The 18,096-nt window shown below is 40.7% G+C and overlaps 1 protein-coding gene across 1 annotated transcript in view; it reads left to right on the plus strand.

Annotated features, from left to right (window-relative positions):
• LOC132818217 (latent-transforming growth factor beta-binding protein 2-like) overlaps positions 1–18,096 on the plus strand; it is a 437,178-nt gene that overhangs the window by 303,973 nt on the left and 115,109 nt on the right. Inside the window, exons 19-20 of the mRNA XM_060828998.1 lie at positions 4,733–4,852; positions 9,597–9,716. Of these exons, the coding sequence (XP_060684981.1) occupies positions 4,733–4,852; positions 9,597–9,716 (240 nt within the window). The remainder of the gene's footprint in view (positions 1–4,732; positions 4,853–9,596; positions 9,717–18,096) is intronic.

Raw genomic sequence — 18,096 nt, forward strand, 5'->3', positions numbered from 1 at the left:
AAGACAGGACACCAACTCGCAGAGCATTTCAGGGAACATCTCTGGGAAACACGCACTCAACAACCCCTTCGCCCTATGGCCAACCATTTCAACTCCCTCTGCCCCTCCTCCAAGGACATGCAAGTCCTGGGCCTCTTCCACCCCCAAATCAAAATGACCTGACAACTGGAGGAAGAACACCTTGCCTTCTACCTTGGGACCCTTCAACCACACAGCATCAACATCGACTTCACCAGTTTCCAAATCTCCCCTCCTCCCACCTCATCTCGATCCAACCCTCCAAATCAGCACCACCCTCTTGGCCTGTCCTCCCTGTGCATCTTCCTTCCCACCTATCCACTCCACCCTCCCCACTGACCTATCACAATTACACCGCCCCCCCCCCCCCACCACCTGCATCCATCTACCACCTTCTCACAAGCCTTCTCATCTCCAGCCCCAAGCCCAACTCCATTTATCTCTTAGCCCCTTGCCCCTTCCATATTCCTGATGGAGGGCTTATGCCTGAAATGTTTACACTCCTGCTCCTCAGATGCTTCCTGACCTGCTATGCTTTTCCAGTGCCACCCTTTTCAACTCATTGTAAGCTTTTCTGTATCCAACACATGTTGCCTAATTTTCCTGTTTGTTGAGATCAATTATTTTTTTTTAATTACACCCCTTTTTCATTCAAGATTTCATATTTTCAGATCTCTTTTTCCTCACATTCGCTTTCCTCACAGAATCCCTACGGTGTGGGACGGGCCATTTGACCCACTGAGCCCACACCGACCCTCTGAAGAGTATTCCCATCTAGACCCAGTCCCAACCCTAACCCCATAACCTTGCATTTCCCACAGCCAATCCATCTAGTCTGCACATTTTGGGTTGTGGATGGAAATCCGTGCAACTGGAGGGAACCCATGCAGACACAGGGAGATTGTGCAAATTCCACACAGACAATCGCCCGAGGCTGGAATCGAACCCATATCCTTGGTGCTGTGAGACAGCAGTGCTAACCACTGAACCACTATGCCATCCTTGCATTTTCTTTCCATGTCCCTTTGATTATCTTTCCCATTTCTCTTTCCTTCTCTTTTTCTTCCTTCTCTTTATAACTTTAACTTTATGCTAAGAATTCAAATGGGTAATTGTTTAGTCTTCTATTCCCAGAATATTAATAACAGTCAAAGCCACCTTGGAAATTAATTTTATGTAAGAAACTTCACCACAATCCTCTTGTATTATTTTAAGCACCTCCACATTCCTGCTTCTTTTAAAAAAGACACATCTCTCTTTAAACCAATGAATTCAAAGCCTGGCAACAGCCCCCACTTGGTATGAAGTATGCTGGTGGTATTATCCAACATATCAGATCCCAGAATAAAATCAGGCTCGATAGATTAAATATTTTTATTTTAGTTGAGTTATTGATCAATCATTGAAATATATTTGCATGATGTCCAGAACTTTTTCTCAACAATAGAACAGGCATTTATTACACAAAAGATGAAAATAAATAATAATGTTATCGAATATAGAACACCATTTCAAAGATCGTTAAACACAGCAAAGGAAGGTTTTGATTTATTTTCTAACAATGTTAAACTTTAAAGTTGGATACAGCTGATTCTCCCTAGTTCTTTCCTGTGAACTGTGAGCTCATCTTACACAAATACCTAAAAAACTGAGAGCCTAGACTTTCTCAGTTTTTTAATACTCTGCCAATTTCTGACCAAGCAATCTTTGTCTGGAAATAAAATTTGTGTTTGGTTTATCTGTGTTTTTCCTAAACTGTTCTATATTCCTGTTTTCAGAGTTAAACTACTTTTGACTCTATTCAGGTCTTCTCTGAACAGCCAAAAACTTTTAATCCCTAGATTTTCTATGCTAAAATCAAACCTTGGTTATCCTGAACCAAAAACAAACTGATGTCTCTTAAGTTTTGCCCCATCTGTCATAAAGCACTACAATGAAAGTAATATTCCATTAGAAGTTCAGGGGGTCTCTGCTCATACTAAATCAGTCCTTTTTTCCAAGAGGAACGTCTGACCAAGGTTTTTTTTAAAAGTATCAAAAAAGTAACCAATTACATATGCCACTACTTAAAAAACTCCAAGCTCTAAAAGTGTAAATCAGACACCTTCATCACAATGGATAATTAAAATGTGCAGAATAATGTCAGTACTTTGTCCTTGCAGGAGAATTGGACTTAACTTTAGAAGGGATGGCATGTATTACAGTGGCAGTGATTTAGGTTTTAACACATAGAAGGTTATATAACCCTCATTGCTGAAATTGTGAGACTTCGTGCTGAGCAGACAGCTGTTTGTATCAAAAAATGTAGACTCTCTTTAAAGTTATGCCAGTACATTTAATTATAATACAAAAAAGTTCAAGAAAGATTGCATCATGTTTTAATGAAGGAAATGTATTAGAAAATGATTGAAGTGAACATTTATAGGAATGTGTTCATGGAAACACGTGCAACACTACTCAAAACCGTGCACAATAATGGCAATAACCCCAGTGGACCTTTAAGTACTGGCAAAGTTTCAAACTTGAAGTCTACATGAATATGGTTCTCATCACCTAAGAATGATATTCTGGAAATTAATGTTTATCTTTGTATTAATAATCATATTGCTAGTGAGCAAAATCAGATATATTTTGTAAAGTGGATGAAAGTGATTAAATGAAAGATATTGTCACAATGAAGTAAGTTTTGATTTCCATGTTGGTTCTTTTCTTGGAAGAATACTTTGGTCGATGGTCCATGCATCCTGGTTACAATAAAGCCATTTAGGGACAGTTTTGTGTAGTTCACCTTTTGATGTAGTCCCTTTTTGAGAGCAATTATGGATCTAAGAATTGGCAACATATTTTTCGCCTATTGTTAATTTGTGGCTCAACCTTTGTATATAGTTGGATACATAACTAATTGATAAACAACTGCAGTACTGGACCTTGTTTCAATGTAATATAATAAGTGTTATTTATTACACACTGTTAATAAAATATTGAGCTTTGCCTGGTTCAATTTGGTTCAGGAATCTGAGCTTTGGCAGACTGAGTGCCGTTTTAAATCTGAGAGTGGGTTATTCAAACTCTGGAAACATGGCTGAGCTGTAAGAGGTCCCTCTGAATGCAACCAACTTGCATAAAATTTCCAAGAGCTTCCAAGGAGTAAAAACAAATAAGTTGACTCTCAGATTGTTAAGAAGTGCAGCGATAAATAACAATATCCATTAAAGGTTACTCAAAGACATATCGTCTTTAGGATTTGGCTGAATTTCCAGGAGATTCCCAGGTTGCCAGCTTTATGTTTCATTTCCTATGCCAATGTGACAAAGGCCAAGCAGAAAGATCCCACTGGAAATTGGTTCCCTGCTCTTTTTCTATTCCATCTACTCAGTAAACAGTGATTTTCAGTAAATATAGAATAGAATCCTTACGGTGTGGAAACGGGCCATTTGGCTCAACAAGTCCACACCAACCTTCCAAAAAGTACTGAACCCAGATCCATTCCCCGATCCTATTATTCTACATTTCACCTGACTAATGCACCTAGCCTACATATCTCTGAACACAATAGGCAATTTATCATGGCCAATTCACCTAACCTGCACATCTCTGGAATGTGGGAGGAAACCCACGCAGACTCAGGTAGAATGTACAAACACATTTTCAGCTCTGATCTCCAGCGTCTGCAGACCTCACTTTCTCCTTCTTAAACAGTGGGGAAACTACAGAGATAGCTAATGCATTGATGATCATCTTCCATTCTGCAATGATTCCTGCAAATTGGAAACAAATGTGCCACTGCTGTTTTGGTGATAAAGTCAATATATTGATACTAATGATGTGATTTGATGGGATCACCAGTGCATTGCTCCTATTACTGTCACAATGCAAGGGACAAAAAGTTAATATTTTTGGAATTCATTGCTGAAAATTAAACCAGGTGTATTGCTCCTTCATCAATTTCTATCTTTCCTGACTCTAAGTTACTACTTCCATATTGAATCTGCTTGAAGAGCAGTGAACAATAAATCTTACAGTCATATTTATACTCCTGTACTTTTTTTTCTGATTTATTCCTATATGTTTTTGTAGCTAGTGCTGGACTTCTTGTTTCTGTACTTTTCAAATTTTTCTCATTTAGGAATCTGTACCTAGATACCTTAGTACCCAAGATGGTGTTGTAAGTCGTTATTGTAAATGTTTCACTGTACTCATGTGACAATAAAGCTAATTTAATTCAAATATTTGCTGAAAAGGTTCATCACTCTTCCGAAGTGCATCTTCCCAATTATTTGCAAGATTGTGGTCCTCCAGGTCCAGCATTCTTGCATTAACTGAAAATCCTGGATCTCCATTGCAGCCATTGACCATGCAGAACTCCTGCTCCCATTCACTTTTCATGCCTTTGTATCCCGTGGACTTTTACTTGAGATCTTATCAAAGGTCTTGAGTAAAGCGATGGAAGGTGTCATCAACAGTGACTAGCAAGCAGCAATTGCCTGCTCACCGACACCCAGTTTGAGTTCTGCCAGGGTCACTCAGCCCCTGACTTCACTATAGCCTTGATTTAAACATGGACAGAAGTGTTGAATTCCAGGCCTGAAGTGAGAGTGACAGCCTAGCCAGTGATGCCCACATCCCATCAGTGAATTTAAAAATCCTTTAGATTATTATTGCCAGCATAACTGATTAAAAATAATCTTCTCTTTCCTGATTTCTTGCTTTGCAGATATAAATGAATGTGCTCAGGCTCATTTGTGCCATAGAGGACATTGTATCAACATCCCAGGTTCTTATCATTGTGACTGTGAAGAGGGTTACGTCATGGCTCCATCAGGACAGTGTAACGGTAATTGAAATCATTGACTGCTCTCTAACAGTGAATTGTATTCTAGTCATCGGGAATTAATTCAATGAATATAGAGTTTAATTTCAGGTGTTGTCAGTTAGGAATATAGAACCAGGAGTGGCGCATTTAGCCTGCTCCATCATTTAATATGACTAATCAAATATTTCCATTTCTCTGACCCGCACTACCCCTATAACGCTTTACACTACACTACTGAAAATAGAAATCTATCAATTTCTACTCTAATATGCTCAAAATTGAATTTCCACAGCCCTTTTGAATTCCAAAAATCATAACCCCCACGTAATTTCTAAGTGGCAACCCCCACCCTTTAATTTAAAATTGTGCACCTTTGTTTTAGACTCCCTAAACAGAGAAAATGTCTTCCCTGTGTCTACCTTGTCTATCAAGATTTTCCATTTGCAAATGTATGCTTATTATGCCCAATGAGATCATTTTTTTAATCCAAAGGTCCATTTATCAAGATGATAACTGCTAGCATTTTAGCTGTTACTGATGTAAGGCTGACAGGTTTATAGTTCCCTGTTTTCTCTCTCCTTCCTGTCTGAAATAATGAAGTGTCATCTGTTAGCTTCAAATCTGCAAGAATTATTCCAAATTCTATGGTATTTTGAAAGATAATCACCAATGCATCAATTATTTCTGTAGCCACCTCCAACATTCTGGATGTAGGTGCTGGGGATTTATCAAGTTTCATCTCCATTCATTTCTCCAGTACATCCTTCTTTCAAATACTAAGTTCCTTCACTCCTAGTTACTTGAATCCCTGATTCTGGGAGATTTCTTGCATCTTCCTCAGTGAAAACAGTTGCAAATTAATTAATTCAACTGCTCTACCATTTCTCGATTCCCCGGTGTAACTTCTCCTGAAGAACTGAAATGGTCCACATCCGTCTTACGTAAATGTTTCCTTTTTTCAGGTTTGAGTGTTTTTCTTTCGGCATGATTTGGAGGAGCCGGTGTTGAACTGAGGTGTACAATGTGAAAGATGACGCAATATCAGGTTATAGTCCGACAGGTTTATTTGGAAGCACTAGCTTTTAGAGCACCGCTCCTTCATCAGGTGATTGTTCCAAAGGCTAGTGCTTCCAAATAAACCCGTTGGACTATAACCAGGTGTTGTGTGATTTTTTTATTACTTTCTTTTGACAGGTTGTATTTACATTTAGCTTTTCCTTTCCTTATCAGTTTCTGGGGCCATTTTGGCTGCATTCTGAAAAAACAAAAATCTCATTCCTCAGATTTATTACCATTTCTAGCCTTTGTTTTTGAATGTGGTGTAATCCTTAACTTCCTTTGTCAGCCATGGTTGACTTAAGCTTTACTTTGTGGTTTTGCATCTTGAAAGGATGTATAGTTGTAGTAAGTCGTGCAATCATTCTTTAAGGACTATCCATTGCCTGTGTACAGAGATGCCTTTTAATGTATTTTCCCAATCCAGCCAATTTGTCCATAATGTTTTCATCATTTTCTCTTATTGACATTTAACACCCTTTCTTCAGATAGAAGAACCCTTACTGTCATCATGTAAAATTTTATCATATTGTGGTCACTCATTCCTAAAAGTTTATTAGAGAAAATGATGCAGAATCACAGAGGTACGTAGCACAGTAAAGGGTCTTTCAGCCTATCAAGTCTGCACCAGTCAGAAATAACTACCTAACTATTCTTAACCCATTTTCCAACATTTATCCCCTAGCGTTGTATATCTCAGCATTTCAAGTGTCCATCTGAATGCTTCTTAAATGTTATAACGGTTTTTACCTGAACCACCTTTATAGGCAGTGAGTTCCAGATTCTCATCACCCTCTGCGTGAACATTTTTATCCCTCATGTACCCTATAAACTTCCTGTTCCTTTTCTGAAAACTATGGCCTGGTCAGTGGTCTCTCCACCAAGGGGAAAATTCCTTCCTGTCTACCCTGTCTCATAATGTTATACTTCTTAGTCATGTCCTCCCTCCATCTCCTCTGCTCCAAGGGAGATGACGCCAAGCGATCCACACTCTCTTAGTATCTTAAACTGTTCAGCCCAGGAAACCACCTGGTAAATCTCTTCTGCAGTGCAATCACATTCTTGCTAAATTGTGGATTCCAGAACTGCACGCAGTACTCCAGCTGTGATGTGACCACTTGTACACTGTTCCAGTATAACCACCTTGTATATCATAGTATCCTTCATCACTCATCTGATTTCTCTGCTTTAGATTCACTGGTGTCTGCCACATTTTTCCCTTAGGATATTAGAGTTTGGAAAGTTTGAACAGACTTTTCCTTTCTCATTGTCACAATCACAACTATATATCTACTCAGATAAATTGTTTGACAGTACAGACAAAGCAGACATTGCTTTGTCCAGTTTACACACCCTTGCACAAATAATAGACATTTTTTTAATGATACAATGTTCTATCAATCGAGAAGCTGAAAATTAAGAAATCTGGTAGAATAAAATATACAGTCAGTCGATGGATGGGATCCATTGTGAAATGCATTTGCACGTCAATTTGTTCCCAAGTCAGAACACTGCAGGATGATTCGAATTTTTCTATCAGATTCCCTGCAGTGTGAAAACAGGCCCAACAAGTCCACAGTGACCCTCCAAAGAGCAACCCACCCAGACCCATTCCCATACATTTAACTTGTGACTAATGCAGCAACCTACACATCCCTGAACACTGTTGACAATTTAGCATGGCCAATCCACCTAACCTGCACATCTTTGGACTGTGGGAGGAAACCGGAGCACCTGGAGGAAACCCACACAGACACCGGAGATTGTGCAAACTCCACGCAGACAGTCACCCGAGACTGGAATCGAACCCGGGTCCCCAGCAGTGCTAACCACTGAGCCCGTGTCACTCATAATGTAAAGCAGCTAATCATAAGTACAGGAAATGTTTGTATGTCTTATCTTTTAAAATTACACCTCCCCCCCACCATGTGGGATTGCATTATAAGTTAAATGTTGATAAACTGGGCAGCCGCTGTGTTTGACCAAAAGTAGCAGCTCAAAAACCTTGATGGATGACATCAGGTAAAGGTTTGGCACATCACAGGGTTGACTGACCCAGCAGGAGTTGGACATTATGGCATGATGCCGTTGCAATGTAGTTGGCAAAATTAGACTCCTTTGGTCTTTCAAAATCTGAACTTGCAGACATTATGCAAATTGTGGATGGTCTAGTGGGTTTATTGCTGGACTGTTTTTCCAGAGACCCAGATAATGTTCTGGGGACCCAATTTCAAATCATACTGTGGTGGATGGCGAAATTTGAATTCAATAAAAATCTGGAATTAAAGCCTCAAGATGACCATGAAACCATTGACGATTTTCAGAAAACCACATCTGACTCCCTAATGTCCGTTAGGGAAGGAATCTGCCATCCTTACCTGGTCTGGCCTATCTGCCTCCAGGCATTTAACTTTCACTTCCAGCACACTCGTATTATAGGTGGCATTTGTAAAGAGGGACAGAAGCCAAGGTGGCCAAATGGTATCATAAACTCAGCACTGCTTCCCCATTTTATAAACATTTTCAAAATAAACTGTTAATAGGTGGTCTATCCATACACCTTCAAAAGCAAATAGATTTAAAAATATTTTTAAAATGCTGCCTCCTTGGAGAACAAGGAGAATCCATACACTACTCTTCTCCAACCTAAAACTTTCCAAACAACCTGTTCTATCATTTATCTTTCAATTCTGGCACCCTCATATTATAGGAGATGTTAGAAAATGCTGGCAGAAACCAAGGTGGCCAAATCACACATTTAATCACATCATCACAAACTCAACACTACTTCCCCATTTTATAAACCTTTTAAAAATAAACCGTTAATAGGTGGTCTATCCATATACTTTCAAAAGTAAACAAATCTTTGAACGTTTGGCAAATTGCAAACTAACTCTTTCTTTTCCTCAACTCGAGTTTAGGTTTGCAAAGTCTTATTGATGCTTTTACTGTTTTATGTATTGAATCAGACTGTGTCTGGGTAGATGATGGCTTAGTGGTATTATTACAGGGCTGTTATTCCAGAATGCTAGATAATGCTCTGCTGAGCTGGGTTTGAATCCCACCATCGCAAAAGGTGGAATTTGAATTCAATAAAACATCTAGAATTAAGAGTCTAACGAAAACCATGAAACCATTGTCCATTTTTGGGGGATTTCACCAATAGCCATTTGGGGCAGCACGGTGGCTCAGTGGTTAGCACTGCTGCCTCACAGCACCAGGGTCCCAGGTTTGATTCCAGCCTCGGGCAACTGTCTGTGTGGAGTTTGCACATTCTCCCCGTGTCTGCATGGGTTTCCTCCGGGCGCTCTGGTTTTCTCCCACAATCCAAAGATATGCAGGTTACGTGAATTTGCCATGCTAAATTGCCCATAGTGTAGGTACATTAGTCAGAGGGGGAGTGGATCTGTGTGGGTTACTCTTCGGAGGGTCAGTGTGGACTGGTTGGGCTGAAGGGCCTATTTCCACACTGTAGGGAGTCTAATCTAATCAAATAAATGCTGGCCTCACCAGCGATACCCACATCCCATGAATGAGTAAAAAAATGTGGTAATATTTTTCTGTTCTTAGCATTTACTGTGATACAATTTAAATGTTTTTACAACAAAACCTCCCCGGACTGTGGCTTGAACAGACACATAATTCAGTCACTTTGTCAAGCTGGTTTTAAATGGAAAAACCTGAGCTCAGTTTTTGATTAATCCCACAGATATTGATGAATGCAGTAGTCTCAATACATGTCCTACTGGAGAGTGTATCAATACTCTGGGTTCCTTTGAATGTGTCAGCTGTTCAGTCGGATACAAAGCAATGAATGGACGATGTGTAGGTAAGATTCCTAAAATAAACTGTGTGCCATTGACACTTCTCAATAAATAGTCACAAATCTGACAGCTGCATCAAAAAAATGGCAGCGAAATTGATAGTTTGATAGTTATTGCTATTGAACTTGTGCTTTGAAGGTAGATTTAATCTGATAGTTTTATGCCATTGCAGCCCTGTATTTGTTATATTATTCTGTAAAAGATTTGAAATGTGCACCAAAACAAAGTCTATTCTTATGATATCAGTAAGGAAAAATAAACAAAAGTTGATTTCTAATGTATTTAAAAGAGCTCGGATAAATTTTGTAATTTGAACTTTACAGCGAACAAGATCTTGAAAGATAAAATCTTTTAAAATTGGACTAAGTCTCCAATTTCATTTTCAAATCAGCAGAAATTACTTGTAACATTCCTTATCTGCCAATAATTCATTGTGCAGGTGGAGACTATTTGGACAAATGCTCCACATTAAGCATTTGGCTAAAGATTCAGCCAACAAACGGGTCAACAGAACAAGATTATTCCTTTATTAGGTAATTGTGTGCATCTATCAGATAGAACTTTGGTCATGATAATTATGCAGCACTATGAACCATCAAGTCGCCACACTATTCACAAGACCTTGTTTGGAAGGAAACCATTACTTCAATAACTGCAGCAGTTTGCTAAACTTTTTTTTATATTTTCCAATCAACCTATTCAAAGATGTTATTACATGCCTCTGGATCAGGTGGGACTTGAACTCTGGACCTCCTGGATCAGAGATACTACCACCAAGTCATAAATGCTTACTATTTGCCAGTAATACCTTGGGGGACTTTCCCACAGTTTTAACTGAAGAGTTCCTCAACCCTTTGCGATCAACAACCTTTCCATTCTGATTACTGAGACCTAAGACTGGCCCTGATACTAATCCTGTGTACAGGAACTTCTGTTGTCACTGTTTTGAGCACTGTTGGAATCCCAGCAGTTGCCATCTCTCCCCATGGCCCTGGGAGGACTGAGAAGCTTCTGATTTGTTGAAGCTGGAACATCTTATCTTATAGGGGTAGAAGCCTCAACTGAGGCCCATATAAAATAGATGTGTAATGGCCTCCAGACACAGTAGAACTGAATTTGTCCTTGACATTCCTTCATGTAGACTAACCTTTATTGTCACATATTCTCAATGAGTATATAACACCAACATAGATACAAAAGTACTTGGCACAGCTTCTTTAGTCACAAGTTTTTAGACAATACAGAAATAAAATGTCCAACATTTCAGAAATAAAAGCTCAGTACAGCAACCACGCTGACGCTTAGCTTCCAGTCCGCACAAGGCCCTAGCCCCACACTGCGCTGGCACCACGACACGGGAGGAGACTGCTGCACCAGGCCGGGAGGTCACCACACAATACCAGGAGGGCGTCACGCCAGGAGATCACCATGCCATGCCAGGAGGGTGCTACGTCATGCCAGGAGGACAAACCATAGTTTCACTAGAAATGAATTGTATCTGTATGGAAGAAAATCCAGTAATTGGAATTGATGCTTTGGAATTTCGCATAGCAGGATTTTGCTTGTTCTTAGCTCAGCAGTACCACGGATTAGATTCAGATTTAAAAGACTGCTGTCAAACAGTGTACCAGATGTTTGATACCTACTGATGACTGCTGCGCATCCTGCATAATATCCTTCCTGGTTTTGTTTCCTCATTGGCATTAATACTTATATGTGTTTCATCTTCATCAATAAGGCTATATGCCTCAGTCCCCCAGTTACCTATTCTTTTAGAAATTTCAAACAGATGTTGTTGATTGTACAGTCATATATTGGATCATATGCTGCAAGAGGTCAACAATTCAAACTAAAACAACTGGGGGAGTGTAACAGATGTGCCACTGCAGTGTGTGTTCTCTTAATTCAGATTTATTTTGGGTGAGTTTTCAGCAGTATGAGATTAACAAAACAGGATATTTTTTTCTTGAACTAGTTTCATAATATTCCCTGAGCGCCGTAATAAATCCTTTAGATGATGCACTCTTTAAAAAAAAACTGACAATGAAACTGCTTTTAATAATTGCATGACCATAAAAATAGTCATTTTTTTTAGGCATGGTAGGATATATAGTTTATTCTACTAGGTATAAAGTCACAAGTTGCTCTGGCATGTTTAATATGTACTGCATGAGTCAATATTAATATTTATTTGAAGCCTGTTTAAATGTGATCCTAAATTAGATGTTCTGTTTGAACAAACCAAAAGATTTTTATATTCAATTATTCAGAATTATCAGCAACATATTTCATTTAGGTAGTGCCTTAAGAATAAAATAAGGACTACTGCATTGGCTACTGTTCAGAAAGTTGCCTGACTGTAAGAAATCCTCTGCAGTGACTTGATTTAAAAATATTTTTAAAATGCTGCCTCCTTGGAAAACACGGACAATCCTATCTGCTGGTAATACACTCTTGGTCTCACAGGAACTTCCCCACAGATTTCATTGAAGAGTTCCTCAACTTTTGCGATCAACATCCTTTCCATTCTGATCATTGGGACCTAACACAGGCCCTGATACTCTTCTCCAAGCTAAAACTTTCCAAACAACCTGTTCTATAATTTATCTTTCAATTCTGGCACCCTCATATTATAGGAGACGTTAGTAAATGCTGACAGAAACCAAGGTGGCCAAATCACACGTTTAATCACATCATCACAAACTCAACACTGCTTCCCCATTTTATAAACCTTTTAAAAATAAACTGTTAATAGGTGGTCTATCCATATACCTTCAAAAGCAAACAAATCTTTGAACATTTGGCAAATTACAAACTAACTCTTTCCTTTCCTCAAATCGAGTCTAGGTTTGCAAAGTCATACTGATCCTTTTACTGTTTTCTATGTAGAATCAGACTGTGTCTGGGTAGAAGATGGCTTAGTGGTATTATTACTGAATAATAATACCACTATTCTGGTTAATTCAATTTAAGTTGAATTCAATAATAACCTAGAATGAAGAGCTTAATGATGACCATGTCAATTGTTGGAAAAATCCATCTGGTTCATTGATGTCCTTCAGGGAAGGAAACTGCCATCCTTACCGGGTCTGGCTGATATATGACTTGACCCACAGTAATGTGGTTGACTCTTAACTGCCTCTGGGCAGTTAGGGATGGGCAATAAATGCTGGTCCAGCCAGTGAATGAGTTAAAAATAATTATACTGGGGGCAAAAAGGTGGATGTTGTTCATAGTTCAGGAGCTGTGCTGCTTTAAATGCTAATAAGCCCAGGACCGAGATATAATCCATACAGCCCACTGCCAAGTTTAGCCCAGCATGGAGTAGAATAGCAGGAGGTACATACATAGTTATCAGTCACTACAAATTGTAATCTAAACTGTCAAGAAACTTGTTTGAGCTTTTCAAGTGCATTATTCAATTTGTGATACTGACGAATAACAAGAAAACAGGACATCTATCATATTTTGAAGTTCACTTAGGAAGATGGACAGTTACCAAAATGGTCAGATCACATGTTTAATAACATGATTGCATGCTGTACATGCTGCAAAAATAAGGATAAATTGCATATAATAAGTGTGGTCAGCTTTTTGGCTTTTCCTGTTTCCAAATAAAGGCACTTTCCTGCTCTCTCTCTCGCTCTCGCTCTCGCTCTCTCACTCTTTCTCTCTTGCCCTTCTCCAATCTGGATCCCAGCTCAGGTCTCAGCTCGCGATGATGAGGATTAATGGAATCAATTACTACAAACAAGAAATCATGTAATGGTCTGGGCAAATTCCTGAGCTAAACAGTGACAGATGAAATTAAGTGCAAGGCAGTGGACTCCTGTTTTGCACACAGTAGAGAAAATAAGCAGCAAATAATGCTGCAATAAATAAAAGTAAAATGTAAGAGACCTGGAAGGTTTGAACTTTATCATTAGTAAGTCCTAGCAATGTAAATGGTCAGTCAGCAAACCCAGTTTCATTTTCATTTGGGTTATGAGCATCACTTGCAAGATCAGTTCCAGAGTAACTCTAGTGAACCATCATCTTGAGTTGCTGTAGTGTGTGTGTGTGTGTCTGTGTGTGTGTGTGTGTGTGTGTGTGTCTGTCTGTGTCTGTCTGTGTGTGTGTGGTGGGGCGGGGGGGAAGGGGGGCGGGATGTGGTTGGTGGGGGGAGGTGTTTCATGATTTTCATCCAGCAACAGTGAAGAAATGATGATATAATACCATGTCAGGATGGTTTTCACATCCATTTGCTGTTCTTTTCTTCAAACCAGATAGAGATCAGATGTTTGGAAGGATTTGTCACAACAACTTTGACATCTTGTTGTGCTGCATCTAATGGAAGGTACATATTGGCTGCCATTGTGCATGTGTAGTGGAGGATGTACAGCGGGCTCACCAATTTACAAACATCTGACATACAAATGCTCATACTTACAAAATGTGATCTCATACATAGTTTTAAAATTTAAAGACCCAAAAAAAAATTCTTCTGTGCTTACGCTATCCTGAATTGTACTCCGACTTGCAAGCAAATTGACTTGCGAGAGACTCTAGAACAGATCCTATTTGCAACCAGATGACTGCCTGTACAGCTTTATAACAAAAAAAAACTGCAGATGCTTTGAATCCAAAATAGGCAGTCAGGAGGCTGGAAGAGCACAGCAAGTCAGGCAGCATCAGGGGGTGAAGGAAGTTCTGAAGAAGAGTTACACCTGAAACATCAAATTCTCCACCTTCTAATGCTGCTTGGCTTGTTGTGTTCTTCCAGCCTCCTGCCTGTCTACTGTAGAGGCTTTGAACATTAGAAAAGGTGCTGGTTAGGTGGGTTGGGGACAAGCTTTAGGATAATAAGATCTATCAACCAGGTTTCGCGAATAAACAATTAAATCATTGGTCTGTTGTGAAATCAGGAATTATTCAGCCAAGTTATAAAGTTGATTAAGACAAAATTTGAAATATAAAAGTATATTCTCCTTCCTATCTAAACCCTGACATGCACACACCGTTTAATGAAAAAAAAAGTTAAATACTGAATTTTGGGGAAAAAAACTCACCAGTAGCTCTTGGATTAAAAAAAAATCTGAAATACTCAGGATGGATATCAGTCAGCATCCTGACGCAGATTAATTAGATTAGATAACTTACCAGTGTGAAAACAGGCCCTTCAGCCCAACAAGAGCCCACCGACCCTCCAAAGAGCAATCCACCCAGACCCATTCCCCTACATTTACCCTTCACCTAACACTACAGGCAATTTAGCATGGCCAATTCACCTAACCTGCACATTTTTGGACTGTGGGAGGAAATCGGAGCACCCGGAGGAAATTCACGCAAACACTGGGAAATGTGTAAACTCCACACAGACAGTTGCCTGAGGTCAGAATTGAACCTGGGTTTCTGGAACTGTGAGACAGCAGTGCTAACCACTGTGCCACCATGCTGCCCATTACAGAAGCCCTCCCTGACTGGGAATTGAACCCGGGCCTCAGCAGTGAGAGCGCCGAATCCTAACACAGACCTGCATTCGGAATGATCTGAATTCTGAGGTTTTTCAGAAGAACGGTTGACTCAGTATTTCAGCTGTTTTACTGGATCCTTTTTCTCAGAGGCTGAGCTGGGGAATCTCTCATTTCATGAAAGGTTGTACTCTAGCTGTTTTCCAAATAATATCCAAAATTACTTTACCCCTTGCCAGCCGCAAGCTCAGACAGATGACTTCCAGTAAATCTAATAGTTAATTGAAGATGAGCAACATGCAGTAAATCCAACAGCCAAAAATCTTGACCATTTACTTAGTGTAAAAAATGAGGTCTGCAGATGCTGGAGATCACAGCTGCAAATGTGTTGCTGGTCAAAGCACAGCAGGCCAGGCAGCATCTCAGGAATAGAGAATTCGACGTTTCGAGCATAAGCCCTTCATCAGGAATAAGAGAGAGAGAGCCAAGCCGGCTGAGATAAAAGGTAGGGAGGAGGGACTAGGGGGAGGGGCGATGGAGGTGGGATAGGTGGAAGGAGGTCAAGGTGAGGGTGATAGGCCGGAGTGGGGTGGGGGCGGAGAGGTCAGGAAGAGGATTGCAGGTTAGGAGGGCGGTGCTGAGTTGAGGGAACCGACTGAGACAAGGTGGGGGGAGGGGAAATGAGGAAGCTGGAGAAATCTGAATTCATACCTTGTGGTTGGAGGGTTCCCAGGCGGAAGATGAGGCGCTCCTCCTCCAGCCGTCGTGTAGTTGTGTTCTGCCGGTGGAGGAGTCCAAGGACCTGCATGTCCTCGGTGGAGTGGGAGGGGGAGTTAAAGTGTTGAGCCACGGGGTGATTGGGTTGGTTGGTTCGGGCGGCCCAGAGGTGTTCTCTGAAGCGTTCCGCAAGTAAGCGGCCTGTCTCACCAATATAGAGGAGGCCACATCGGGTGCAGCGGATGCAATAGATGATGTGTGTGGAGGTACAGGTGAACTTGTGGCGGATATGGAAGGATCCCTTGGGGCCTTGGAGGGAAGTGAGTGTGGAGGTGTGGGCGCAAGTTTTACATTTCCTGCGGTTGCAGGGGAAGGTGCCGGGGGTGGAGGTTGGGTTGGTGGGGGGTGTGGATCTGACAAGGGAGTCACGAAGGGAGTGGTCCTTGCGGAACGCTGATAGGGGAGGGGAGGGAAATATATCCTTGGTGGTGGGGTCCGTTTGGAGGTGGCGGAAATGGCGGCGGATAATACGTTGTATGCGCAGGTTGGTGGGGTGGTAGGTGAGAACCAGTGGGGTTCTGTCTTGGTGGCGGTTGGAGGAGCGGGGCTCAAGGGCGGAGGAGCGGGAAGTGGAGGAGATGCGGTGGAGGGCATCGTCGATCACGTCTGGGGGGAATCTGCGGTCCTTGAAGAAGGAGGCCATCTGGGTTGTGCGGTGTTGGAATTGGTCCTCCTGGGAGCAGATGCGGCGGAGACGAAGGAATTGGGAATATGGGATGGCGTTTTTACAGGGGGCAGGGTGGGAGGAGGTGTCCAAGAAGTGTCTTTTAATGAAATATCCTTTCGTGATCCCCTTAAAAACAAATGGTTCAGATACCTACTCAATTTTTATTCAAATTAACCATGATTCAAAATTCTTGAAACATGAATCTTCAGAAAAATATTAACAATGAAGTGTTTTCATATCAGAAGCTAGGTTTTTTTTGTTTTCATTACAGATTCCAGCATCTGTAATAATTTACTCCTAGTATTGACTTTATCTCTCAGTTGAGAGACAGTACGTCCAACTGTGCAGCACTCCCTCAGGTAATACTAGAGCATCAGGTCATAATCTTGAGCTCAAGTTCTGTAGTGGGACTTGAACACACAAGTTTCCATCGAGAGATGAAAACACTAGCATTTGAGCTGTGGCTGACATAGCAAATGCACAACCTGTGATAGAAAAGAGACATGACTTGGCATAAAAGATGAACAGAATACAGAATCGTTCTAAATTTAACATTGAATTATTCTTCATCTGTAAGTACTTAGCAAGTACAATGCTGTAGTTCAGGATTTATATATTGTGGGAGTTAGAGACGTTGTAAATAGTACTGCCAGGCAGTGTGCTGATTTCCCAGCATCATGACTGCCACAAGCAAATTTCATCAGGACAGGAAAAGGCATGCAGGCCTTGAAATCTTCAATGGTGGAAATGAATTAATGAAGGAGCTTGTTCAGGGATAGTTTGGGACTGCAACCTCAGTCCAGTGTCATCCAGACTATGATGGTAAACTGTTGTAATGCAGCAGGGAGTTAGTTCTGACCACAACATCAGTTTGAGTGAGTCCATAAAAGGAACATACCTGAGAGGAGTGCTGTGCCATTGACACACAGATGCAGTGGCTATGCAGAAACTGCAGAACGGTCTACATGTGCATAGGAAGTGCAGGGTGTTTTCACCCACTTGAGGCATAAATGAATTGAATGTAATAGAATCCAGATGAATGCAAGAAAGGTAATCGCTGGTATTTCACATTCTGGATGCAGAAATGATGAAAAGTAATGTCAGCAGGAGAGGTGGAGCCATTCAATTGTGTTCTTCCTGTATGCAAGGGTGAGGACTGGGGAGAGAGGCAAGGAACTAGAAGATAGTATAATCTTGTATATCATGCTCACTGATGCTGATTTTGCAAGATCAGGACGATATTCAATTCCAGTCAAATATGGGTTGCAAGCGCAAAAAGCAGTAGTTGGGTCACCATTGCTGGATTCTTCCATTTTCAAGATTTCATCAGTTTCATTCATGTCATCATCAAGGCACCCATTGGTCACCAAGAGACATTCATCAACTCGAAGAACTTTCATTCCCCCAACAATTAACTGCCCTGTAACTACAACAAAAACTTCATGCTTGTCTGCATTGTCTTGGCAGCTGCTTCTTCATCCTCTGGCAGCC

This window comes from Hemiscyllium ocellatum, chromosome 8 (genome assembly GCF_020745735.1).
Source record: "Hemiscyllium ocellatum isolate sHemOce1 chromosome 8, sHemOce1.pat.X.cur, whole genome shotgun sequence".
In the NCBI taxonomy this organism is placed as follows: Eukaryota; Metazoa; Chordata; class Chondrichthyes; order Orectolobiformes; family Hemiscylliidae; genus Hemiscyllium; species Hemiscyllium ocellatum.